The 27,597-nt window shown below is 36.7% G+C and overlaps 1 protein-coding gene across 1 annotated transcript; it reads left to right on the top strand.

Annotated features, from left to right (window-relative positions):
- LOC139739384 (complement factor H-like) lies at window positions 1–25,683 on the top strand. Its single transcript, XM_071650004.1, has 17 exons — window positions 1–61; window positions 3,962–4,144; window positions 6,307–6,486; window positions 6,891–7,061; window positions 7,760–7,939; window positions 8,589–8,762; window positions 9,793–9,975; window positions 10,879–11,061; window positions 12,415–12,591; window positions 14,115–14,297; window positions 15,486–15,656; window positions 20,799–20,966; window positions 21,434–21,654; window positions 22,486–22,874; window positions 23,434–23,527; window positions 24,612–24,804; window positions 25,529–25,683. Exons 1-17 carry the CDS (start codon window positions 1–3, stop codon window positions 25,681–25,683), a joined length of 3,066 nt encoding a protein of 1,021 aa, XP_071506105.1.
- Window positions 25,684–27,597: the final 1,914 nt, after the last annotated feature.

Below are 27,597 nucleotides of genomic sequence, written 5' to 3' on the forward strand. Positions count from 1 at the left end.
ATGAAGATTTTGACCAACATCGGCAGAATCCATCCATTCCTGGTCCTGTTTGCCTGCTCTGGTAAAGAATCTAGATAAATATTATATGTTGTTAAAAGTAAACAAAAAAATCAATTGTCTTCTTTTTTGTTTGCATTATTTTGTTTGTGCGATATCTACTTATTCTCCTTGTTCAAACCAGGGAGGTGAGTGGAAATATCATTATAGTATAATTACGGATTATGAATCGTTTATCATATGAAAAATCAATCAATCCCTTACTACAGAGCAAGCTCTTGTTTCCCTTCTTCAAACCATGTTGATTTGGTAAACTAACGTATTATCATATGAATGAATCTTTACAGTATTAAAAAACTGAGAATTTTACGTTGCTATGAATGTGTTGATAGGTCGGTCTTTCGCAGCGAGATTACAATGTAATCGTAGAAGTTAATAGCTGCACAAGACTATGGCACTTCTGACGAGTGGCATTCTAAATGTGCAAGGCATCGAGAAATCAGAAAGAATCTGTCAATTTTTTAGACACGCATTCCAGAAGGTCTGTTCACTGAGAATTACTAGTTTGTGCAACTCAAGTTATTACTGTAGACAACAAAGTTTTGCGTACTGACTATAAATACATAGGTACTGCACTGTAGGCCCTATACTGTCTGCGTGTTAGAAGTAACGTGTCAACTATAACACCTACACTTTACTGTCAGATCAGTAAAGACTTTGCTGGGGAACCCGTATGAAACTAATCCTGAAAACGTCCATGTAGCATTTGTGGTCAGACTACCGTGACAACAATGGTGCATTGTAGATTAATGTTCAATTCAGATGTTACGTCTGCTTGCCAACAGAGACAAATTTATTATTTGTTATGAAATCACATCGGATGTACACACGGTAATAACTCACACAGTGTCTGAACAGTATGCTGGTGGATGCAAAACAAAGCTATGAAATGCATTACTACTCTCAATACTATTATGTTGTCGCTGTTGAGTATTGAGATAGATTAAGATTAAGATTATATTCAGACATCTATAAAGATCTTACGATGCTCATTAACCACTATTATCAGATTTAATGCTAATACTTCTGTCTATAGGTAGAGTAAAATTGACTATGTAAATGCATAACGACTTCTATTCATTCATCATTAGCTTATGATCACTTGCATGGCCAAAATGAATATTTGTATAATGAATATATATATATATATATATATATATATATATATATACAAATAATACTATCTTATGTATTATAATAATGTATCAATTTTTTCCAGATTTTATTGGAAAGAAAGCACACACTCAGGAAAAGTGTGAACTGAGAAAAGAGGTCCTGAAGCACAGGGTCTATACATGCGCTTTATCTTTACCAAGCCTTGCTAGCTGTGCGATGAAAGGGACAAAACAGATGATGTAAACCACCTGAGCAACAACAATGAAAGGACTATCAGATTAAACTGAAATTAGGCATGCGTTATAAACAAACACTGTCCATGGTTAATGCCAACTTTCAAAGCAGGGCATTATCCTTTTTACAGTTATTAGAGTTGAAAGTGAAAAGTGTGTACAGGGTTTTTGAGAAATTAAAAAGGGACTCTAAAGTCAAACCTAATCACACTATTCTTTAAAAAAGAAGTGTTCGGGATAAACTGTTAGAAAACACATTTTCCTGTTCGTTTTGTGATTCCAAATTTTAGCATAATGTAGAAGAAGATTTGCTCTTTCAGAAAATATTGAAAAATCAAGATTGGCTGGGCTGACCTATTTCACTTATTTTCAGTCCTCACACAAAATCAGTGCGAGCGACTTTTTGTTTGTTTTGTGATGCATGGTCACAATTATAGATAATCTAGCCCTTTAGAAAGAGAGAGGAAAGGGGTGAGAGAGAGAATATGACCAAAAATGAAACAAACACATAATAATCTTCCATTTTTTTTCTTATTCGCCTCTGATTCCTGTCATAGCCTTAATCATCAAAGAGGTGCTGCCTGAAAGTGAGTATAGCCACATAATTCTTTATCAATATCATTTGTGTATCAGACAAAGATGAAAAACAGAGTTTGCATTTTTCAATATTCCTCTTGTGACCGAAATAAACAATGGTAACGGCACGGCCGCTACGTGTGAAATGAAATACACTCCGTGTGTTTCCATTGCGGTTTGAACTTCTTTGCCGTGACTTTATCACCTGGGGCTTGTCTCTTTTTTTTCTTAAGAACTCCGACATAATATTGTTTTTGAACTTGTTCACTTTCCTTAAGCACATCTGTAACTACTTTTGCCAAAGAAACTTGCATTTACGTTTTTTGGCATACTCTGGAATATCAAAGTGGTGTATGGATATTCATTATACATTATCACATAATCATATATATATATAATTACATATATATATATATATATATATATATATATGTGTGTGTGTGTGTGTGTGTGTGTGTGTGTGTGTGTGTGTGTGTGTATGTAAGGAAGGAGGAGGCAGTGAACATAGCGTTAGTTCACTTTAATGTCTTTGTAATTCCCAGCTTCAGAACTTTCGATGGGTCTTCTTCAAGAATTTTTGGAATTCCAGTATAGTGGAGTGCATATTGATTAATGTCATTGTGCTGGCTTTTATTTTTTGGTTTTCTGTTTTCTTCAAGTTTTGCAACAACTTGGAATACAGAAACTCTTTTATTTGATTACATGAAATGATGAGGCAGCCATTCGCTTAAAGGGGATGGCTATTAACTGAATAGTGGGAATCAGTGGGAATGCTGGGGAATGACTGTTCCAATCATTGTGGGATTCATTTAAGAATACATTATATATCTATTGTTGTGTAAAAACTGTTTGCTTCAGAACGGTCTAATATTCAAGAAATGTGCAGTTTAATGCCCCGTCACTGTACAGGCATGCTAACCTGGAAACATTAATCTGCACATTACTTGAATATGAGACTATTCTGAAGCAAATAATTTTCACACAACGATAGATATGTAATGTACTCCAAAATGAATCGCACAAGGATTGGAACAATCATCCCCCAGCATTCCCACTGATCAGTCACTAGCCATCCCCTTTAAGCAGCCAAATGTACTTCATGATACATAATGATACGTATATAATGTATACTAAAGGGCCCCTGAAATCCAAATGCATGTTGATTTGTGTTGATTTATGATACCCTCAACACCACTTTTGCGGTGAAACGAATATCTATAAACAATCCATATATTTTTAGGATTTTTTCATCTATTTTTCTTCAGATTGCTTGGGAACGCCCATAAAAAATTCCTTCCAAACCAATATTCCTCAGATGACCTCATCTGTCAATCATTGCTAAAGTACTGAAATGTTTTACAAAAGACATTCGAATGCACCTTCCCCTCGACTCCGCATAACTTGCATGTTTCTGTGATATTAATATGACTAACAAAAGACATGGCGAGGGAACATGCAAGTTATGCTGAGTCGACGGGAAGGTACATTTCAATGTCTTTTGTAAAGCATTTTAATACTTTATCAATGATTGACAGACGAGGCCATCTGAGGAATATTGGTTTGGAAGGATCTTTTGTGGGCATTCCCAAGTAATCTGAAGAAAAATATAAAGAAGAAAAAAATCGTTACAAATATACGGAATGTTTCTAGATATTCGTTTCACCGCACAACACAAATCAACATGCATTAATTTTGGATTTCAGGGGCCCATATATAGGCCTATACATTATATATATATATATATATATATATATATATATATACATATATATATATATATATATATATATATATATGATAAATCAAAAGTTAAACTTATTGTCTAGGAAATTTCCTCCGATCTATTACATGAATTGCAACGGGGTTAAAATGTTTCGGTAAAAAGTTAAAGGAAATAAGAACATTTGATGCTCACATTTGTTTTGAATTATCGTAATCTGATTGACTGTGAATTTGATAATGTTTCACATTTCTTGCAGCTTGCAATGCGCCGGATATTTATGGTGAAGGAAAACCGACTTTGTATCCTGACCAGGATACTTATGCTGAAGGAGAGGGAGCTAACGTAACATGCTCAGGAACCCTGTACGGTGCACCAAATCTTGGAGTATGTACTGCCCAAGAAGATTTTACCTATGACCCTGAAAAACCAACCTGCGAAGGTAATCAATGATAACACGATAGTAATTCATGATATTAGAACAGAAGAATCTCATGAAAATAATACAGATATTGATTTTTAGAAAATTTTCTATGGTGATAAGAATACTCAAACTGTCAAACGGATCAAACGGAAAGCATTAAAAAAGAATCATTCATTACTGGATAAATAGATTATAACCGTATATATGTGAGCGATCAAAAGTCAAAGTAACAACAAAATGTAAAAAGAAAACTGTGCTGATATTTTCGAAGTTATTTTTACTTTGATCACGGAAAACCTAATGTGCTGGAACAGAAAAATGTTTTGAAAACCACGATAAATTTTATTGACTCTATGATCATAAGTGAGCAGTGGAACGATCCACAAAATATCGCATCTATTTGCTGCACTACGGGTCCGACTTGATAACTTATATGTAAAATAAAGTTACTTGACTATTCCTCTTTTAATTTTGAACATGAATACTTCAGATTGTTTATTCATTTTGTCAAAGCCGAGTTAGAGTTTTGTTACTTTTAAAAGAAATATAGGTACCGTCATCTGTATGTGCTAGGAAGATGGGTATAATCGCAAAGGTTCAAGAGATGGAGTTCCGAGATTGTTTATTTGTTTCTTTGTTTGTTTGTTTGTTTACTTTTATTTCTGCATTCAATCAGATGCAATTTGAATGCAAACTTCAAAAAGTACAAAGACAAAGAATAACAAGCGCAGTGAAATAAATCGATAACAGTACATAAATAGATGCACATAGGTGATTGCATTGAGCAATGTAGATACACAGAAACATAAAATAAGATATACAGTATTTTTCAGTAAACAACAGAGATAATTGAATGCAGGAGACCACCATCATAAGCGATTAAGCTTGAAATGGATGGAGGCCTCAGGTTTATTCATTTTGTCAAAACCGAATTAGAGTTTTGTTACTTTTAAAAGAAATGTAGGTACCGTCATCTGTATGTGCTAGGAAGATGGGTATAATCGCAAAGGTTCAAGAGATGGAGTTCCGACTAGATATAGGCAACAGCGAGATTTCTATGGATTAAAAAAAAGTCCAGGTGCGTCGATGCCTTTGATAATTTGGGTTCGATACCTCCATTTTCACCTGGCAATCTGAGCATTCATTTTAATGCCAAAATGATATCATCGGGGAGGTTTTGCTTCTTTATACGATAAATGAAAGAAAACTACATCTGATTTTAAAGCATATAATTATAACAATAGTCAATCCAGAAAACATCTAAACTGAAAATCTGAGCTGCATGTTTTGAATGTGTTTGAAGTTAAACCCTTCTAGAACAGCAACCAATTGCCTGTTCGTTACTTACGACAAACGAAACTGATTTAAAACATAACCTTTATAAATGAATTTTGGATAAGTGTCTAGACATTCCACAATCGATTGATTTTGATCGTTATGAAATCGATCTTTGTGTTTATTCCTTCGCGCATTCCTCCGTCTTTACCTATGCCTCTAATCTGTTATAAGTATGAATGGTGAAAAGCAATAACACAGACATTATCTTCTTAGGAGAGTAGATGGGTGGTCATCAAGCAATAAAACGTGATTCTATTGTCTACCTGTGAACACAGATCAGGTTTGGAACGCATTATAAAACATTCCAGTGGCGGAATCACATTTGGGATCAAAAGGAGCAAAACTGTTGTGACTCCATCTCTTGAACATCCATGGTATACACTAATGAAAGAGCACAAGTACAAGCATATAGGGCTGTCATCTCGTCAGATATCATGTTATGTTTATTGTGACGGCCTCTGCAACGTTGAACATAATCATGAAAGTGAACAACAATTTACTGTTATGTTTTTTTTTTATGCAACTGTCAAAAAGGTTTGCAAGAACGATGCGTTCGTACGAGTCTCCTTGTTCGCACGAAAGCGGGTGTTTGTAGAGTTTTTTTTTTCATCTCGTTTTAATTCCCTTCCATGCAACACATGTGATTACAGCATTTGATGCCACATAATAACATAACAATGAAATGAAAACAAACTATGAACGGTGATATATTTTTTTTTTCAAGACAAATACCGGAATTCATAGATGGAGCATTACTGTTCGCAGATGAAGCAAGAACCAAGCTTTGATCGTCCTCAAGGAGTTAACAACATTGCACTATCTATTCTCTACTTAATCCCCAGAATCAAACTGCTCTCTTGCTGTATCACCGGACAGAGGGACCGTGATTCCTGACGACTCCAACTCCCTTTACTCGGTAATAACTTACTCCTGCGATGTGGGCCTATACCTCGACGGGAGCAGCATGGCTGTGTGCACAGGCAGTGGATCGTGGCAGCCCGAGGATGTTCCCGTGTGTTCAGGTACATCGTACATGAAAGGTGTAAGAGCTCTAATACTTTCAATCCATCCATACAGAGGAATATAGAAATTATGTATCCATATTGTAAATAAATCATTAAAAACAGAAAATAGATACAGAGACAGGCAAGAAAGACAGAGATTTTTGGTAAGTTTATCTGTGATTCAATACCCAGACAATTTCTGTTAAAAAGTGCTCGATCGACACTATAATAATTGGTATTGCAGAATAAATAAATAAATAAATAGACAATGGGTATTGCATTACACTTTACTCCAAAATCCCTGGACAGATGGTGGGCATTGTGCATTCCTTTACTCGCCAATATTTTACATATGTTATATGGGCAAGGCAAATTATGGTGACTTGCAGTAATGCGGTGTCTTTATCCGGTTTTTGTCACAGAAAATTGTATACTACCAGAGATAAATCAAGGGCAGGCCACATCAACTGACTCCACTTTGCATGAAGGTGTCCAGATCGAAATTACGTGCGACGATGGCTACACGCTGACTGGACCGGATTTGGTAACTTGTCACAACGAGGAATGGAATCCTCTGGTAGGGGAGTGTCTGGGTAAGTATTCCAATGTAAGAATTAAGTGATTCGATTGATGCATATCTTATATGGAATATACAAAATGTGGGAGTCCATGGCACCATTCCATGTAAGTTGTCATCCCTGACAAGTTGTCTATTTCTGACAATCACCATAGTAACACTCATTGATCAGAGCTTCTCGGCCAATAAAAACCAAGGATTTTACTGAAATTGTTGAAGACTGACAACTTTCTCATATGCCTGTCACAACACTCGCCATTGTCATGCAAAGTCAACTACAAACACACTTACACGCACAATATAATAAAAAATAGAAAAGAAACAAAATAGGACAGGTCACAATAATGATTGTTTATTACGAATGCTCCAGAAATGGTTCCTCTTATTTCTGCACTGAATGCATAATTAGATACCACCAAAGCAGTTTCTTAATCATGTGATTATGTCTATCGTGTAGACCCTTTAGGATTTCAGAGGGAGCCTTATAGGGTGATTTCCTTGGACCAATCCCTCAAAAAACTTATGTCGATGTGATGCATTGTTTTATCTTTTTTGATTTTTACAAATCTTCTACTTGAAGAAAAACAAACAAACAAACAACGCTCTGGAATCTTTTCCAGGGGATTATCTTCCCTTCGATAACTCAGTTTTTTTTTTTTTTTTTACATATCTTGATTCGATGGTTATCATCTTCTCATTCTTACACACCAACAGCCAACTGTCCTTCACCGGATATCGCCAACTCGAACCAAACCGCTGATGCTCCGGTGACCGACCACGGCGAATACATCATCGTTGCCTGTAATGATAATTATACTTCCGGGACAGGACTCGATGTATATGAACCAATGACCTGTTTTAACGGCTCCTGGGATGCGACGGTGGAATGCTTTGGTTAGTAAAAAGCTTGGTTTGCAAATTTATCCGAATAGTAGAATAGATAAACATCTCGTGCTGAATCATAATTATGTAGTGAAATCTTACGTTGATCAGTTATATGACACACCATATCTGCTGTCTACACTGCTTAAACCAACTTGAATCCCAAAGTCTTTGAATTTATCTTTTATTGTTTGTTTGTTTGTCTGTTTTCCACATATAAGACAATTTAAGATAATGACTCTCGGCGTTAATCGCAATATTTTCCTAACTATTTCTAATCAGTTTTGGGAGAGTGAAAGACGTCTAGAGGATATTTTGATAACAATCATTTATTCTGGTTTGTATGATAGCTATAGAAATAGAGGGGGAGCAGATAAAGGAAGGCTAAAAAGTAGCGTTTAGTGTCACGATAGCTAATTAAAGTAATTAGTAGCAGACATATTTTGATTACTGTGACTGTCAGCGCACTTTCTGTATAGGCTTGGCATTCACGTAACGAGACTCAGAAATTAATTGTCATAGAGGTGCTAGAGATTATTTCAGTCGCAACAGCCAACTGTGTACATTTTAAGCAAAGTATTATTACATTGGATCAGTATCAGCTATTTTCAAATTATCTCACAATGAAATATTGATCCATCTTACTATCTATCTCACGCAGCTAACTGTCCTGACGAACCGGCTCCTGCAAATGGACATATCTATCCTTCTACTGGACCATATTATCACAGTAATTCGGTGAACTTCAACTGTTCCAATGGCTACACTTTGGATGGCGAGTCTACCTCTACATGCAATAACGGGGCATGGATTAATTCCTTCCCAACTTGCAAAGGTGCGTTGATTTTGTCAGTGTAATGGCCATTTTTACATTCTATACTATGTCGTGTTTTCAGTCAGATAACATTTTTGGCCTTATAATATTTTAGACTGGATTATTACAATGTCAGACTTATGTCTTGAGTCTAGGTGTGTGGATATTTTGCGTAGACACCTACTCTGACATCATTTAAAATAATTTATGTTAGTTTTAATCCCTAAAGACATAACCATTATTAATTATGATGGCAAGAAATGCAAGTTTTAACCTGGTGCATAAGAATATCAAACAAACTTTGTCTAACAGTCCATTAGTTATATTTGCTCACCTAGGAATCAGTTCCACTTTAGTTTGTGAGTGGATATCGATACAACTTTCGCTGCTCCTATTCTAAACATGAAAACTGCATAGAGATCATTCATTGAGATAATATAGACAAGTTCTTCTGTCTCTGAGTTTGTTTTGGGTCAGTGATTAAGATCGCATAGAATTTGAGCTGGAAGGACCCTGCTTCGAGCCCCTTAGGCTGCAGTGGCTGTGCCTCTTAAGGCAGGGCACCTTTCCCCTCATCACCTAGATCTTCTGATGGGAATACGGAGGTCCAGTTGTTGCTTGCTTACAAACAGTCCATGCTTTCCTTAGCCATGTGAAACAAACCATGACAGAATACAACACAATAATGATATAGAGACGCCATTGCTAAGTATATACAGAAGCCTGTTTGCCTTATTACATTTTCCATTGCATAAGGAGTTTGATTACATTCCATACTTGTTGCCACTTCTGTATGAAACACAATGTGGTCTTTGGCAAGTCAAAATTACTACTGACATTCAAATTCTTTCTTGACTAGGAGATATTAAGGCTTATAGCACCCTAACTTCCAGGGGGGGGGGGGGTGCTAAATGTGACGTTTACTGGAAGACGCTTTTGTGCTCTGTTGCTTTTTATAGCAGTTTCAATAGCAAAATGTGAATCAGTTGCCCCAGTCGATTGCAAACTTGTTTTGCTTTCTTACTTTACTTATCATTATTTTCTCTTCCAGCCGATTGTGATGTCCCAGCTATCACCAACTCAAACCAGACGTCTGCCGATTTCACTATTCACCACGGAGAAAGTGTCTATGTGGTGTGTAATTACGGCTACTCCTTCGGTTATGGCTCCGAGTTTGACGGCGTCCTCACCTGTAACGATAGTGTTTTGGATGAAAGCAACATCACTTGCTATGGTAACCAACAAAACAGAAGGATATGATACGATACATTGCATTACACAGTATGGGATTGATGTGTGTGTGTGTGTGTGTGTGTGTGTGTGTGCAATATGACTGATTGCGTGTGGCTTGTAGACTATTCTTACCCTCTTCAGCATGGGCATTATATGATATTCTCGTCCTATTATTCCTGTTTTGGAATTTGATTTTGTTTTGACCCTCTTCTTGCTCTTGTTCTTGATTTTCTTTCTTTTTTTTTGTTCCCGCTACTTAGTGGTAATATTCTCATTATGGTTTTTGTTCTTGTTCTCCTCCTCATTATCATCTCTACTGATTTTGTTGTTGCTGTTGCTGTTTGTATGTTTATCAGAGATTTTTTTCAGGTGATGTTTGTAAACTAGTATACCACATTTCTTCCCCTAGTTTCAGCCCAAGTGCATGAAACAGATCACAGTACTAACGAGACTGCAGCTAGTGTTCTAACTTGTAAAAGAGAAAGAATTGCAAGATTTTCACACAATGTCATTTGAATGTGTAGCAGTCTGGCTGAGCATGTTCTCCTGGAACAAGGAGGAGCAGGAGGAAAAGTAATAAACAAAATGAAATTTGTGCAATGTTGACTTTAAATCCACACTGGAAATTATATAATGATACGTAAAGGTATTAATGTTATACCCTGCTAATTTGATTATTGCCTTTCAATCAGATTTTGGCCGTAATTATAATTCAAAGTATAACACCAGAAAGATTGTGTGTACCGATCCTCACATCGAGGTTGAGATGTAAGTGAGTATTGTGCTACGAGCATTCGCATGTAGCTTCGTCGTCGCTGATTTGCAAATGTACACATTTAATTGTTTGGCTACGAGGACTTTTTTTCTTTTCAATTTTCTCAAACTTTCATTATTTGTCACTTAGAGAGCTGCCCAAGTCCTAATGTTGCCAATTCTAACTGGGAGAACAGGGATGAATTAACAGAATTTGGTGGAACTGTTGTAGTGGATTGCGACGACAATTACACATCCGGTTCCGGGTCAGATGTCAACGTGACAATGTCGTGTGTTGATGGAGGCGATTGGGACCAAACCGTATTGTGTTATGGTAAGCAGACGTGATACCGGATTTAAATTAGCTATGTTCCCTGTTATCATGGTAATCAATGTTTAATAATCAGAACATGTCATAGCAGATGAAAAATTATCATACTCTTTTTGTGTGTCATACATATCTTATTTCATTTCATTTCATTTCATCTGTAAGTATTCCACTGAAATTACACGTGTAACATGCATCTATAAATGACTTTCGATATAAGTGGTATTGGATCATCTTGTATGTTTGTGTTACGCAAGACACCAGAGATGCGTAGAGAATCAACACACACATTACGTCTACAATATCGTTGGCGAACGTGACATTATCAACGCTAGTCGGTTAACTTTAACGGTGGCGTGAACATTTGAATGTGCATGTTTCATACACTTTCTGTGAAACGTCAGGGTCGTGTACAGTAAGTACTTAGTTAAGCAAAATCCCAAGCATATGTTACAGGCAAAGTATAAATCTTGTTGATTCATGTTAACTTATAGCGTGTGTGTCCTCATCTGCATAGTTTGTAAATTATGATTCACCATAGAGATTGACAACTGACTCAAAGGTTAAAATCCCTCTTTTGGCTATCATTTCTATAATACACTGACAAAACGTCCGATGAAAACGTTGTTCTTTAAAAGACACACGCTTTCTCTGGTTCTGTTTAAACTCTCTTGGCATCGTCTGTGCTTCTCTTAGTAATTAAATGAACTGTGCAACAGCCATGTCAATAAGGTCAAAGTATCTTTTCTTCAAGAACAACTGTCTACTTTGCTAACAATTTCATCTTAAGACACTTAACATCTAGACCATTGCACACAATTACAAGCCCCCGCCCCTATGTTACACACAATGACTCTTATTATAATTTTTTTTTCATAAGATAGGTACTGTATATGCACAGTGAACATGACTAATTCATGTTCAATATTTACATTGACACGTTTTATTGCTGATAGCACGTTTATATGGTTCATGACATAATGGTCTGACCATCATGTAACCATAACGGCAGCAGTAAAAAGTCGACATCATCCAGCATTACGTGCTATCCATCGATATAACTTGGCAATTAGGTGAACAATGTAGCAATGGTAGACACAGAATAAAAGAAGAATGTCGTCCATACTTTGTTCTATCAAATCGCAAGTTTTAGTGTATAGTTTATGAATAAAATTGTCAGACATTACTCTGTAAAGCGATTGCACAGGCAAAACCTGAGTCGGTTGTGTTTAAAAAAGTGCTCATGAATATACTGGAAAGGTCTTTTTTTTTGCGGCTTCTTCACTTTTTTTTTCTTTAATGAATAAAGTTGATTATTGCATCTTATATACTGTTGATGGTTATATTGTTCTCTGACAGAAAACTGCCCCAACCTTAATCCGCCGGATGACGTCATTGCTTATCCTGATCCACCGCCATTCTTCCATAATAACTCTGTCTTCCTTAACTGCACGGACGACACGTACGTTCAGGATGGTGCGTCCCAAATCACCTGCATTAACGGCAGTTGGTCGGATGATGTTCCCGATTGCAAAGGTTAGATATTACAAATGAGTTAATCTCAATAATTGTCCGGAGCGCTCTTCATTCTTGCTCTCTTCTTTCAATCAGTGCCAAGATGCTAATCCTCCATTACTGAGTTCGTTTCAGATGGCTGAAGATAAAGTAACACTGATTGGCAAACACGGCGAATCAACCAAACATGAGAATATTAGATGTCGGCCCATTACATAAACAAAGGAATTAGCCATGCATTCAGTAACATGTATCACCCCTGCACGGGCCGTGTTCAAAATGAAGGCAATTAATTGTCTTCATGCCTAACGCGCCCAAACACGCCTGTTGCTCTCCTTCAGCGGTGAATTTGATGCACGTGCCACAACGAGGGATATCCAACTCGAGTCATTTTTATAATCTCCCTCATCAGTAGAAGAATAAAAAAAAAAAACACCATCACTTTACTTGCAAGGAAGGGAAAGAACAAATTCTTACGTATTTTTTTCCCCGAAAATTATCTTGATAACAGTATAGAAAAACTTCAAGTTTTCATACTTTTATTGTGATAACTTATAAGTTAATGAATAAATTTTATGAATTCTTATAATTAGAGAAGAACGTGTTATTTTCTTGTACGCCCTGGTTCCTAGTCCTTCCATGCTCCTTGTTTCTCCTTGTCAAAATTGTTTATCGTCTTAAAACACAATACAAACTCTCTATTCCTCGGTGTGCCTCGCGTACATTAATATTGACCCTTCAACTCTTCTTCCTTCCTCCCTTCCATCTTTCCTCCCTTCCATCTTTCCTCCCTTCCATGTTTCCTCCCTTCCATGTTTCCTCCCTTCCATCTTTCCTCCCTTCCATCTTTCCTCCCTTCCATGTTTCTTCCTTCCATCTTTCCTCCCTTCCATCTTTCCTCCCTTCCATCTTTCCTCCCTTCCATGTTTCTTCCTTCCATCTTTCCTCCCTTCCATCTTTCCTCCCTTCCATCTTTCCTCCCTTCCCCTTTTCCCTGTTCTCCTGTTATTCCTTCCACGTTTCTCTTTTTTGTCTGTTTGTTTGTTTGTGTTTTGTTTTCTTTCTTTTGTAGACGATTTGTCTTGAATGGTTTTGTAAGTTCAGTTATCACTTGTGGTTGTGGGAAAACTGAACATTTGAAGTCCTGCTATACGACAGTACCTTCCATTTCCAACAATTTAGATGCGATGTAATCAGAAAAGTCGCAGTATCCATTGAACTTCACTTCGTACGTAGTATTTTCTTCTGTTAGAAAATTGAACTTATTATATATTAATTGGTGTATGCAGATATTTTGTGCTGTTGGAAGTGAAGTAAAATAAATTAATGAAATGAAATGAACATAATGGGGGATGGAAGAGTGTTTTGCAGTGCGCGAATCTATTTTTTTTTTCCGGCACGATAAAGAGGGAAATAATTACCCAACAACGCCAGAACGTAAGATTCAAGAGAACACTATTTTCATGATCTTTATCCTTTCCATTCTGGTAATTGTGTAGCAATCTATGTGTGCTTCCAATCAGTCATTTTTTTCTTCCACATAGCACCTTGTAAAGCCCCTGTCATACCAAATTCAAACTATGGTACGGCGAGAGAGGAAGAGACTACACACGACTATTCAATTGTCATCGTCTGTGCCGACGGATATACCTCTGGCACTGGTGCAGAAGTAAACGAAACACTTGATTGTGACGACGGCTCGTGGGATCGAAATGTCAGCTGCTTTGGTAACTAGAATGTAATATCATTCAAAGATAATGCCTAATCCTTATCGCACGGCGTAGATTTGTGAATCAGTTAAGAACTTAGAAATGAGATTTGTAAAGAGTACTGACAGCACAACATCGCACACTTTAAATAGTAATGACCCTTTATATAGATCGAAGTTTGTCATGCATGATTAATTTTCATGAGAGATCATGTCTTTATGTTACCATAACAGCTGCTAATGTATTATATTATCAATATTATTATTATTTTGCTTTGGAAATGAGAACATTCAAATAAGAAGTGCGTGATCGGGGATTGGACAGTAACAAATGAGTCTTCAATGACTGGTCCATGCTATGCCATTAATCACAAGTAACCGCACACATCAGTGGTGCAACATATTCATAGGACATCAAGTCAGTTCAAATGATAAGAGTGCGTAGAAGCATTGTGTTTGGTCTATATATATTTTAGCTGCACCAGGAAGATAATTCAATGATGAAAACTGCACGATATATACCTGCAGTAACATTCTCTACTCCTACCCACTGTAGGAGAGATCACGCCATTAACGTAGCCGCACAAATCGGTAGAGAGTCGCAGTCTGTCTGTTGGTGGTTTTTTTTTTTCGTCATTGATATTATCATACTATTATTAAGGTGCCTACATTCTACAAGCTTCTGCTTTTTGTTAGGTTTCCTATTTTACACGTCATTTATATTTGCTCGCATCTATTAATACTTTCCATCTCAAATCGACAGCATTGTATTTAAACTTTATATTCTTGAAATTAAGTGGAATGTAAACTTGTGTGAAATGTGGAACATGTAGCAATGAATACAAAAACGATCATCTAATATGCATGACAGAAAAAAAAGTTTTCCTTACTTGTCTGTATACTAAATGAAATCTATTTAAACGTAGAGTCCTGGGGAGCATTTCATGAAGCGTTTTGTCAGATATTTCGTCTGACAAAATCTTAAAAGCTACTGAAATCCTTGTATCTGATTGGCTGAGAGCAAATTTGTCCGACAAGTTGTCGGACAAAAATGCTTCATGAAATGCCCCCCCTGGACATTCTTCATGTATATACCACATTTCATTGCGCATCTCAAGTATGCGTCAAGGGAAAGGTGTTACCATCATCTTGTTGGTGATCAATCTCAATCAGCTCAGTTTTTATTGTTCGCTCGGTTGATACACAGAGAACTGTGACGATCCAGATGACCCCGCTAACGGCTCTGCTGAATTCATCCCTCCTAATTACCATGGCGACAAAGTGACCTTCGGCTGTGATACTGACTACACCCTAGATGGAGATCATTACCACACATGCCAAGACGGATCATGGAGTGGGGAAACGCCTGAATGCAAAGGTATATATTTATCTTTTTTTTCTTTGAAACAACACTAACTCTAGCTTTTTCTTTACTTTTCAACCTATAAAGTTGCTCCTTTTCCATGATTGCCAAATGACACTTATTTTTCCAATGCAAATCCTTCTCCATGCTGTGATATCAAAAAAGGACAAGGCCAAATTTCAACAGAGCAAAGAAGGAGATCATAATCACCACACACAAAAAAAGAATGATAGGTTATTGTGTTACACACAATCACGAATCATGATAAGAAAGAGATTTTTCAGAAGTAAAAGTAAATATGAATTTAAATATGAATTTAACCACAGATATATACATATATATATATATATAAAAACGTGCGCGGTGCCTCATTGTTGGTTGCATATATACTGAAACTCAAACTTCATACTCACAGTAGAACACCCGTAGCAGAACACTCGGCCATGACCAGACAGGGCATAATATAGCCCAACATACAGAAGATGAGCACACGGTGCTGTGATGCAGGACATCACGTCAATAATGATACACGTCCCACGCATATCCTGAGGAACTCCTGATGACTGGCCGAAAGCTTGACAAATAAAAGGGAGACTCAAGATCGAGAGCAACGTCCGCCTCAGTCTAATTTGTTTCAGTATATTTATATATATATATATGGGCATTTCCACGGTAACTCACGTTACATTTTGAACTCAAAATTAGGTCGTTGAGATCAATATCCTTAAAACCTAATTAGTGATATGAGTTACTATATGTGAATGAGTATCATGCACCTCCATCCTACCTCACAGCAACATTACATCCACAGACTCTTATGAGAACTATGAGAAAAACACTACAAATGTCGGTAACTCACGTTACATAATTTGGACATGCAAAAATTTGGCATGTCTTATATTCAAAAGTTTCCTCAAACAAGAAACAGAGAGACTTTAAAGTCTATTGTGTCAAAGTCATGGACTAACAACATACATCACCGAGTATGGTAAAAATTCAAATTGTCTTACATTCTCCAGGTATCGTCATGTGAAGCGGTAACTCACGTTACGGTAACTCACGTTACAGTTTGTCCACATGATCACAAGACGATTTTTTGTCTTAATAATCCAAAGAAAACTTACCAAGACAACTTTTTTTCACAAACAAACTCCATGAATAAAGAATCTAAATTGATTTGAACATTGATCTGACAGTAATTAATCCCATTTTATCCATGAGATTACCAAAAGGCAGGAAACTTTACATTTAGAATACCAACTTGAAGATAAATTTCATTTTTAATTGAGTCGTTTTCCAAGCTTTCATTTGTACTGAGACAAAAATTGTATTCAACAAAATGATATGAAACAGAGTCTATTTCATTAAATTACACTCTTTTCCAGTTAACAAATGCATCAGAAATTGAGGATTTAATTGAGAATTTGATTTGATTGTTGTTTTATTTTACTAGATTTAAATGGATTTCAGGCTATCTAGATAAAACAAGTCATCCATAAACTATTCCATTTAATACACTGAGTCACGAGACTAGAGACCTGTACATGTAGTCTGTGGAGAGTTTAAAGGTTCAGAAATGAATATTTCAATAAATCTTTTAACTTTTAAACAATACAATTTATATTCCAATTATTTGATAATTGTTTGAATTACTCAATAATCAATTGTTTGTATGTTTGATTTGTTTACAAATTCTTATACTAAACTGGTACAGAAATTAGACTTGAATTACAGAAACTGCAGATAAATTTTTATCTGCTAACAGTATTGATCAGTCTAATAAAATATGTTCATAAATGTTTAAGCCTTAAAAAACAATGGCTTTGGTCTATGAAATGTCAAGTAGCCATTATTTAAATTGTACATACATGTAAAAAGTATACCAGTATTTTTTAGAGTAATCAAGCAGACTGAAGCAGTAAATCCCAATGAAAAACATGAATAGTAAATATTTTGTGATCAGGAGGCTAACTATTAATATCACAAAATGTTGATAGTTTGACTGTCCAGCTCTTAAAGAAAATGTCTGATAATGAGGTTCACATTCAACAAGTTTTTGGTATAGATCAGCATGTAAAGTAAATTATAGTAAACATGGAAAAGTTTCATTGTAGGATTTTGCAACAATATAGCTAAAACCTCAGAGTAGAATAGTATAAAACACATAAGCGTGTCAAATTCACAATGTTCAGTTCTGAAAAATCTCAGAAAAAACAGCAGGAAGCGAGCTCCAATCTTAAAATTCTGTTCACATGTAAATGTTTCAGCCTCATAAACAATGGCTTTGGTCTATACAGGTAGGTACATGTATAAACTATGAAATGTCAAATAATAATCACTTGAATTACAAAAACAAGAACTTTTCAAGAGTAATCATGCAGTGATTATCCCAATCAGGAGGCTATTAATAGTTATCACAAAATTTCGATAATTTGCTGGAACAAGGTCCATGCAGCTTTAGAGGAAATGTCTTTTAACAACTTTCATAACAGATCAGTATACATGCACTGTAATATTAAATAGTAAATATGGAACCTGTTGAAGCACATGTGATGAACATGTGTAATTAATACATTGTACATGTAGACCAGTTGGTTTGGTGATAGAGAGAGATTAAGAGAATAACAATCTACTGGAAATAGAATCTTAATACAAGAGTTCAGTAATCATGTACTCATTGGTTACTTACAATCACAACCTTCATATCATTTCTTGGTATTAAAGAAAAATCATGTCGGTAACTCACGTTACATTGTGGTAACTCACGTTACATGGTAACTCACGTTACAATTTTAAGACCTCTGTTATGAGAATTTGAAGCAAAGACTATAAGTCCCATCATATTTCTTGGATGTGTGCTGCATAGTTATTTGATAATCCAAAATACCATGTCTCAGTTGGGCATAGTAAAATTGCTAGGTTAAAAAGTTCATGTTTCGGTAACTCACGTTACAGCAGCTTCTCGAGCTATGTAAGAGCACGCTGGTGTCCGAAGTACATATCTTATATCGAGGTCTCCACTTTATTTACTGCTAGATTAATATATTTTTGATTTGTAAAACCAACCAAAGTTTGATTTGAGCCTCAAATATAAAAAATAATCACAAAGAGCAACAAAAATGCATTTTTAGGGATTTTTAGGTTAAAAAATGCTTTCTGGTTTCAAAAGGTATAAAAATGCACAAAAGGGAACTTTTCTTAAAGGTAAAGTTGGTTTCACACACTTCAAACTATGGCTAACAAAGTAAGATTATCAGTTGTCCTGAAATATGCGGGTAAAATTTTGGCGGTCATGTCGCACAACTCACGGAAATGCCCACATATATATATATATATATATATATACATATATATAAAGTCACAACAGAGGAATGCAGGGAATGCATTAATAGCCAATCTTGATTTAATGAATGATCCGAATTTTCGAGGAACCTTCCTCTTCTTCAGGGATGACAGTGCGAATATTCACAATGATTATTAAGAGTGAGGTGTTACTACCCTGCTAGCGCGCGCAATAAGTGTAACCAAAACAAAAAAAAATAATAGATATTATTGTCTCATGATCTTTTTGTGCAGCGCGCGCAATCCTAGTGTGACGTCTTATCTATTATGACGTATAGTATGACACTCATAAGCGCACAACATGCGTTTGTTGTTATTATCTATCATTTTTTTGTTTTGGTTACACTTATTGCGCGCGCTAGCAGGGTAGTAACACCTCACTCTTGATAATCATTGTGAATATTCGCACTGTCATCCCTGAAGAAGAGGAAGGTTCCTCGAAAATTCGGATCATTCATTAAATCAAGATTGGCTATTAATGCATTCCCTGCATTCCTCTGTTGTGACTTTATTATTGCTATTTCTAGTACTGCCAATACGCGGAACAACTACAATATATATATATATATATATATATATATATATATATATTCATTTATTTATATTATATACATATATATTGATATATTATATATACTTATACATTATATATAAATACACACACACACACACACACACATATATATATATATATATGTATATAAAGGGAAATAATAAAAAAATATGAAAATATGTAATGGCGTAATGATAGCAATGAACGAAAAATACAGGATTATATTATTACATCTAACTTGCTGTTTTTATTCCGAAAACGGTTCTACGTCTCATTTGGTTGGATAAATCAGAACTTACATCCATTGATGACAATGAGACAAATTATAGGGACAAAGCTGGCAATCAGAGTGGCAGAACGTTTAATGAAACACACATCACACACGCCACATAGGGGCACTATTCATAACAACATAAAGAAATACATTAAGAGACCTGTGATGCATTGTTTTGGATAGGTACGTGTGTAGTTTTTACATTTCATATTCCCGTAATAATGACATTTTAAGTTTGTAGATTGACAATAAGACAAATAAATGATATTACAGGTATAAATTGGGCGAAGGGATCAACACGACACAAAATAGAAGGGCATTCTTTGGAAAATACCGTTGTTTTCAATTATCTGTATCATATCTATTGTTTTATGATTTTTGTCAAATAGAAACTAAGGAAATAATAAGAAAAAAAACATTTCAGGGCCATAATAACTTCACATTTTGCTTCTTCAACAGATTTCAGCCAAGAAACACCCATTTCATACAATATAACATTGTTAATTGAAAATGGAACAGAAAAATACGCAAAATCTGACTGACATGGTTGTCATATTATGGTTGCCATGGCAACCACCAATATCAAATATGGTTAAATTATATATAAAAATGTTTGCAATAAGATTTTAGGAAAAGTCACCAAATTTAGTTGAAATTGGATAAAGGGCGAACGGGTGACAAATGAAAATCTGGTTGGGGGCACGATATGCCCCCCATACAATTGGGCTTTACAGGGTAAAACCTGGTGGCTACTGCAATCTTGTTGGCCTCTTGCCATGTCTATTAAGGAGATATCAAAACAAACCAGCAAACAAACAAGCAAACAGTATCCCCTTGGAAACGGGATAAAATTGATTTGTTACTCTACGTATCTTCATGGAATTGCATGTATTTTCTTGATTTGAAATAAAAGGTCTCCTGTGATTGGTATGTCACAATTAGAATAAATATACATATATATATATATATCATATTGCGTTGTCTGCAGCTGACTGCGGAGATCCTGGCACACCGACGAACGGAACGCAGGTTTACGCAGACTACCGACATGGTGGGAACGTCACGTTTAGCTGTAACAGTGGCTTCGACATTCTTGGATCCGCAACCATTTACTGCACCGACGGGGAGTGGTCAGCTCCAATTCCAACATGCGAAGGTATTAGATAGTTCATGAACACTAATCATGTGAGTTAGGGATCCGTGCGTGTTGATTAGACTCCACAGATTAACAAAGTATTAGCGACGACAGATGTGGCCACTAATCAGTGCACACTCAAAAGTTTTGCCCATTGCTCTTTCTGCATGAAAACAATTAATTGCAAGCCAAGGCCTGATTTCGTTAAGTTTATCCCGTTCTTCATTCATTTAACTATGAATACATCGAAACTCTGACAGGTATTATTTGGTTTTAAAGTCATTCACGAACTATCCCGGCCAATAAATGAAAAACAAAACAAAACAAACAAAACAAAACGCCGAGTGATAAATCACTCTGACTGAATGTGTCGTATATGAATTTTACTTCTAAGGCATGACATTTATGTAAATTCCTACCCTGTAAAAACGAATGTACCCGGAATAATTCTTTCTTGATTTGATTTACTGCTTTTTATCACTTACCAGAGGAAACTTTGGTCGACCAGATCTCACTTGTTTGTGATTACGACAGCTTCACGGTTGAAATACCTACAGCTTTGCTGCCAGCTTTGAACGCATCCGAAATTGTCCTAGAGAACGACAGAAATTGCACGGGCATATGGGCTGGTAATGGTACCATCGTATCGGTGACATCAAGGCTCGACGAATGCGGCACAGTGCTCACGGAGGAAGCGATATCTAACGGGGTGTGTGCTCTCTTTCGTACCAGTATGAACACTAGGCCTCTATACATGATTATCACACTTGTTGTATACAAACTCAATGAATCGCATAGACTCCATTCCCACGGATCAGTCTGTACTGAACAGCCTTTCTTTAACGGAACGTTTCCGAAGTTGCTGTGTTGTATTGATACGTTTTGTTATGTAATTGTTTAATATCAATAACGTTATGATTATCTGTTAATGTTGTTTTAGGTTGTTTTAGGTTATTGTTTTAGTAGGCCTATTATGTTTTATCATGTTAGATGCATTTTGTTTTTCCAGTGATCTACCCTTTACAAGCTCCGCTTTTGACTAGACCACTTTTTCCATCGACCTTTTTTTTTCTTCTCTGCTGCCACTGCAAATTATACGATGTTTATATCTCTTCGTCCGTAGTTATGTACATGTATAGTATTGTGTGTAAAAAAACCCAACCTATCATGTACAGACCTTACAAATTGTGTAATATTTGATTTAGCAAGGTCTGCCTTATATTTTATTGTTTTTCTGTTGGATGGGAATTAAAGAACAATTGAATCGAATATAGAATGAAAAAAAAAAATACAATTACCAGCTGATGAAAATCTGATCCACATCTGACAGTATATTATTTTAGACGCATGCATTTAAGTTCATCACGATAACGACTAAATCTTATTATCATTTCGCAACATACACGGGTCGCAAGCAGGATGCTGAAGAAGCACGCTTGAAATATCGAATTTGCACGCCTGGTCATTTACACTGTCTTGATAAGGTGTCAGTTAATGACATTCAGGGAGGCTCACAGAATGTCCATGTTCTCTTCCGCAGGAGAAAACGGAGTATTACGACGTCTATACCAATAAAGTAGTGAGTGCACCTACATCCGTAGTAACCCGAAATGTGGAGGTTGATCTTCCTATGAAATGCACGTACAATCGAGAGCAAGAATTGGAAGTGAGTTACAAGCTGACTGACTACACCATCAGCCGGAACCTAACAGAGGACGGTGCGTACCGTTTCCTGTTTGCTATCTACGACAGCGAGTTCCAGAACGTTATATCAGCCACGCCCTATTACGTCGGTCTCAACGAGGAGATACATCTTGGACTTTCTCTGCTCTCCACAGGGGCAGGGTTGAGAGTCACGGCAGAGAATTGTTGGGCGACCCCAACGGCAAGTCCTGATGGCAGCACGCGATGGGACCTGATTCATGACAGGTACGATCACACCTGTCTATAGTGGTCATTCAAGGGCGACGAAAAGAGTTACCGTTTTAGACAGATGGCCACTATAATAGACGGGTTCTCAGACATACTTGTGTATCTTTACATACATGGAGTGTACATGTGCCATCGTTTTGGCATCTGCCATGTACATCTGTATATACATTTTACGTGTTTCATACAATTCCTCTCTGGAAGATATGCTAATTGAGACAGCACAGTCGCTGTGTAGAGTGAGAAGGGAATATGTTGTAGATTCCATATTGTCAATCTTGTTAAATCTTACGGATCCAGTGTGTGATGCACCGTGAATGGTTACACGTGCACTACAATGGCCTCTGCTGGACTTTACCTGTATTTGTTCGTATTATCGTTCCTGTTCGCAGTACGTATCACGCTTTTTAGCACATTTTTAATTAGTACCATACATTTGCTGCTCCTCCTCCAAGATGTGCCTGGTAAGTATTATACAACACTGATGAAGCTATTGTGAGTCAAGAAGCGTCGAAGATGTAACGCGGATCTCTATTGATGTTTGATTCTCCGACTGCAGATGTGGCAAGGATGACACTCTTACCATCAAAGAAGACGAGTCCCGCTCCCTCTTCAGTGTGAATAGCTTTCGATTCCTGGAGCACGACGGCATGGTAAGATAACAGTCCCATCAAGGTATTTGTAACAAAGTCACGGAAAAATAGGATCTGTCGATGTCAAATCGGATTGCGAAAAATGAGGAGAGGGGGAGAGGTTTGATAATGGTTTAAACTACGAAAGTTTGCAAAGAGGAATGAATAACAGAGGTAAGGGGGTCAGAATTCATGGGGGGGGGCATTTCATGAAGCGTTTTGTCCAATAAATTGTCGGACAAATTTGCTCTCAGTCAATCAGATGCAAGGATTTCAGTAGCTTACAACAGTTTGTTAAAAAAGATGACAAAATACTTCATGAAATGCCCCCAAATGTGCAACGATTAATCCTATATCATAACAGCAATGATTGTATCGACCCTAAAGCCTATCAGTTACTAAAAGTGAGTCTATTCAAGGTTGCCACTACTCCAACAGCAGATCCTGTCTTATCATTAACCAAACACCAGGTACCCTTTTAAACATTTCGCCCAAAGAGACTTTGTCATTCAAACTTCCCCGGACGGGATTCAAACCTGTGATCTTCTGTTTAAAAGTTCAGTCATATCCATTGTGCCATCCCCCAAAGTGTGAATATCAAATGGAATCGAGGAGGGCATGTGTGCACAAAGAAGTTCAATGAATGAACCTGAAGAGAGCAGATAAGGTGTGTTTGAATGTGTGTGTGTGTGGGGGGGGGGGGGGTCGGTGTGGAGGGTGGGCTTCAGAGAAGGAAAGAAAAAAAATAGAAGGGTAAAGTGTAGTTTGGGACACACATTTCTTAATTATTCAGTTCGGTATTTCCCTTAGTTCCGAGAATAGACACTCTTTTGATAAACAGCCTTTCTAGAAAGGAGCAACACTGGCAAGTACCTTTGATTTCATATGAATACACACAACAACAGCGACAAATGAACGGGAAAATAAAAGCTTAGAAAGTTTTGCTCTGAATGAACGCAGGAGATTATTAAGCAGAGGGGTGAAAGTGTGGAGTATGAATGTTTTTCAATTTGTCGTAACATATTTGTTAAAATTGTAGATCAGCAGTCATCATTTGCGATCCTACAAATTGCATCTAGTTTTGGTTTGCAACCTCTTTTGACAGATATACATACACTGCGACGTGTTGGTTTGCGAAAGAGGTGATGAGACATGTTCGTTTCCAGACGAGTCATGCTCCAGGAGACGCCGTAGGAGGAGCGCCCCCTTCCCTCGACATAAGAGAATGAAGCGCCTCAGAGCTGGCCCCATCCGGTGGATGAACACGGCTTACCAGCAGCCAAACCTGAAGCAAAAAGGTGAACACATGTATATGAAAAAAAAAAATGAAATTGTGTACTTAAAAGGAAATGTGTGCCAGAAATTTCAAATACTCAGGCCCACACATTCAGTCCTCCTCGATCACCCCCGCATACGGTTGCAGAAAAGTAAACACTCCTGGCTTTAGTGATTTTTACTCCATGATTTTTTTTTCATTATATTTTGAGTTCTTTTCGATTAGATAACAAGCCTTCCCTGCTGAAAAAAAAAAAACCCACACACAGTATCTCACAGTGTGAAACACAATGTAAAAAGACAGTGTGAACACATTGTCTACACAGAGTGAAATCTATTCACACCGTTGAATTCCAGCGTTTTTACACTGTGACAACAATGAGAATCATCAATGCACAGTGTGAAACACAGCATTACTAAACATGCACTATTATATGTGAACACTTTGTAAAAAAAAAAAGAAAAACACCACAGTGTGAAATCATATCCACACTGTTAAATGAGAGCGTTTTCACATGTGAACACATTGTGAACACGCTGTGGGACATAGTGTTCTTTCTTTCTTTTGCACAGACCTTGCATAGAAATGATTTTGAACACTATTGATAAATAGGGCGGGGATTCATTAATTAGAGTTTTTCAACATTTTTATGTAGTAAGATTTGCATGGTACAGAGTGCCACAACAGAGAATGATTATCAAATGTTATATTCGTTTTCATGTGACCTGTCTTTGCTTCGTCTCCAGGAATGTCCCGATCACCCAACACCTCGTCATTCTTCTACAAGATCGCGATCTCGACGCTAGGGGGAACCTGTGTGGTTCTCATGGGCATCCTTGCATTCGTCACTGCCAGACTTCTTCGGAGAGACAAACAAATTCTGCCTCGTAATAAACCTTAGCATCTAATCCTAGACATGTTTACCTGTATTTCATACTGGTTTAATTGAGCTGTACTTTCGAGCTAGTTATCAACTTTGCTCCAGTTTTTTTTTTTCCGTTGTTCTCGAACAGAATGTCCACACTATGAGTTACTAAACATCAATGAAACATGAAATGATTTAAATCTATAGGTAGGTAAGTTGAGGGGGAGCAATGTTGATAACATTTTAAGCAAGTTCTCAAGCATATCAAACTGTAGGCTACTGCAGTGATTAAGTGCAAAGTGCAGATATTTGCATATATGCTAGTCAATTCGTAAGTGGAGACCAAACATGATATTCAGAATTAGTCATTATGCATAGTCCAGATACATTTGGTGGATTGGACAGTGCACATATTGGTTCAAGTTATTATGAAACGCAAACACTCATAAATCCAAATGACATGACATTATCCCCTTCTTTATTTTTATCTGAAAAAAAAATGTCAGACTTCTAGTTGATTGTTAGCTGTCAAACTTTCTGATTGCTTGTGTTTGGAACTTCTTGGTATCGGTCTTTGATCTCAGTGTGCAAGATTAGGAAGACGAGGATATCGTCTGAATAAGACTTATCGAGTTGTTGTTGATGTTTGTGTTGTTGTTTTTATTCAGAAGTTAAAGAGGCAATCTAAGAAATTCTGTGATCGTAAAAAGGTTACTTCTTGAAACATATGGTTTATAAGAAAATTATTATGTGATGCCTTCCCTCGCCATATCTCTCTCTCGCTCTCTCCCTTTGTTGTTTTGATTACTGGCCTATCTCTTTCTGATCCACTGAAAAGAAGCTGTATAAGTTGCTTTAACCTTGGAATGTGTGTTGTACTTGCTTTTGTTTTAGCTTTACTGCTTTTGCTATATTACTTTATTTATTCTACCCAGACATGAGCAAAGTGATGATCAACGTGATCAATATGTCAATATACCTTTGTAACTGTTCTAATCTTCTTTTAGTCAAGATCGTGTTGTCGTAATAATGTCTACGTATGATTATACTCCAGAAAATATTCGACACCACGAGGACCTGTTGCGTCTTGTCCCCCCCCCCCCCCAAAAAAAAAAGAAATGAAAGAAAGAATAGACAATAAGGATATTACGATATAATATGGGGAAACGGGTTGACAGTACCCGCTGCGTCAAGTCAACGTAGGCTCAATGTCCGGATGTCTCCTTGCATTGTCAAATTAACAGGAGGGATATTCCAGTTGAACCTTACAATGATCGTTCAAAAGTCAAAGCGAACTTGAAGACAGCTTAGAAAAGAGAAAAGAGACCCTGTTTAGGACACTTGTATTTGAAATCACTTTGTGATGCTTTTTGTCATCATCATTGAACTAGTGGAAGTTTGTGATTTATAGAAGATAATCATAATGGTGTCAATATTATATCTACAATGAAAAGGAAGGACGCTGATGGGCACGGCTTTTGTGGTAGTAACTAGTTGTGGAAATAACTAGTGGACAAATATACGTGTGTATAGTTTCAAAACTTAACGTGGTAGATCGAATGCGATTGGGATATAAACCGCCATTTTTTTTTTTTTAGATCCGATATACAGGTGAAGTTTCCTCCTTTATATTTCTTTCAGTGAAAATCAATCTGTTTTGCCTTTTCTCGAGTGGATCTTATCGATTGTGTGCCATAGTAATCATTACAGTCATTACTTTGTTCAATACCATACAGTGAGGAGGAAGATATCCAAGAAATCAATGTACAAGTATGTAAACTGAGCAGCTTTTAAACCAAGTTGCTTTGTTCTCGGCAACAAGAACAAATCGAATATCAGCTTTCGACATATATAACATTTCAAGTCAAAACATATACTACATCACATCAAAATACTCAAGCAGAATGACCTACCGATTCACAGTATCAGACACAACACCACATCCCATGG

Source organism: Diadema antillarum, unplaced genomic scaffold (assembly GCF_040938485.1).
Source record: "Diadema antillarum isolate AM-2024a unplaced genomic scaffold, OU_Dant_1.0 seq00000798_RagTag, whole genome shotgun sequence".
NCBI classification, from domain to species: Eukaryota; Metazoa; Echinodermata; class Echinoidea; order Diadematoida; family Diadematidae; genus Diadema; species Diadema antillarum.

What these genes read in the sequence shown, in the direction of transcription:
- LOC139739384 (XM_071650004.1), top strand. Translation starts at nt 1, where the DNA reads ATGAAGATTTTGACCAACATCGGCAGAATCCATCCATTCCTGGTCCTG. An exon ending in TTCCTTCCCAACTTGCAAAG is followed by an intron (nt 8,763 to 9,792) that starts GTGCGTTGATTT and finishes TTTCTCTTCCAG; the next exon opens with CCGATTGTGATGTCCCAGCT. An exon ending in AGGAAGCGATATCTAACGGG is followed by an intron (nt 21,655 to 22,485) that starts GTGTGTGCTCTC and finishes TCTCTTCCGCAG; the next exon opens with GAGAAAACGGAGTATTACGA.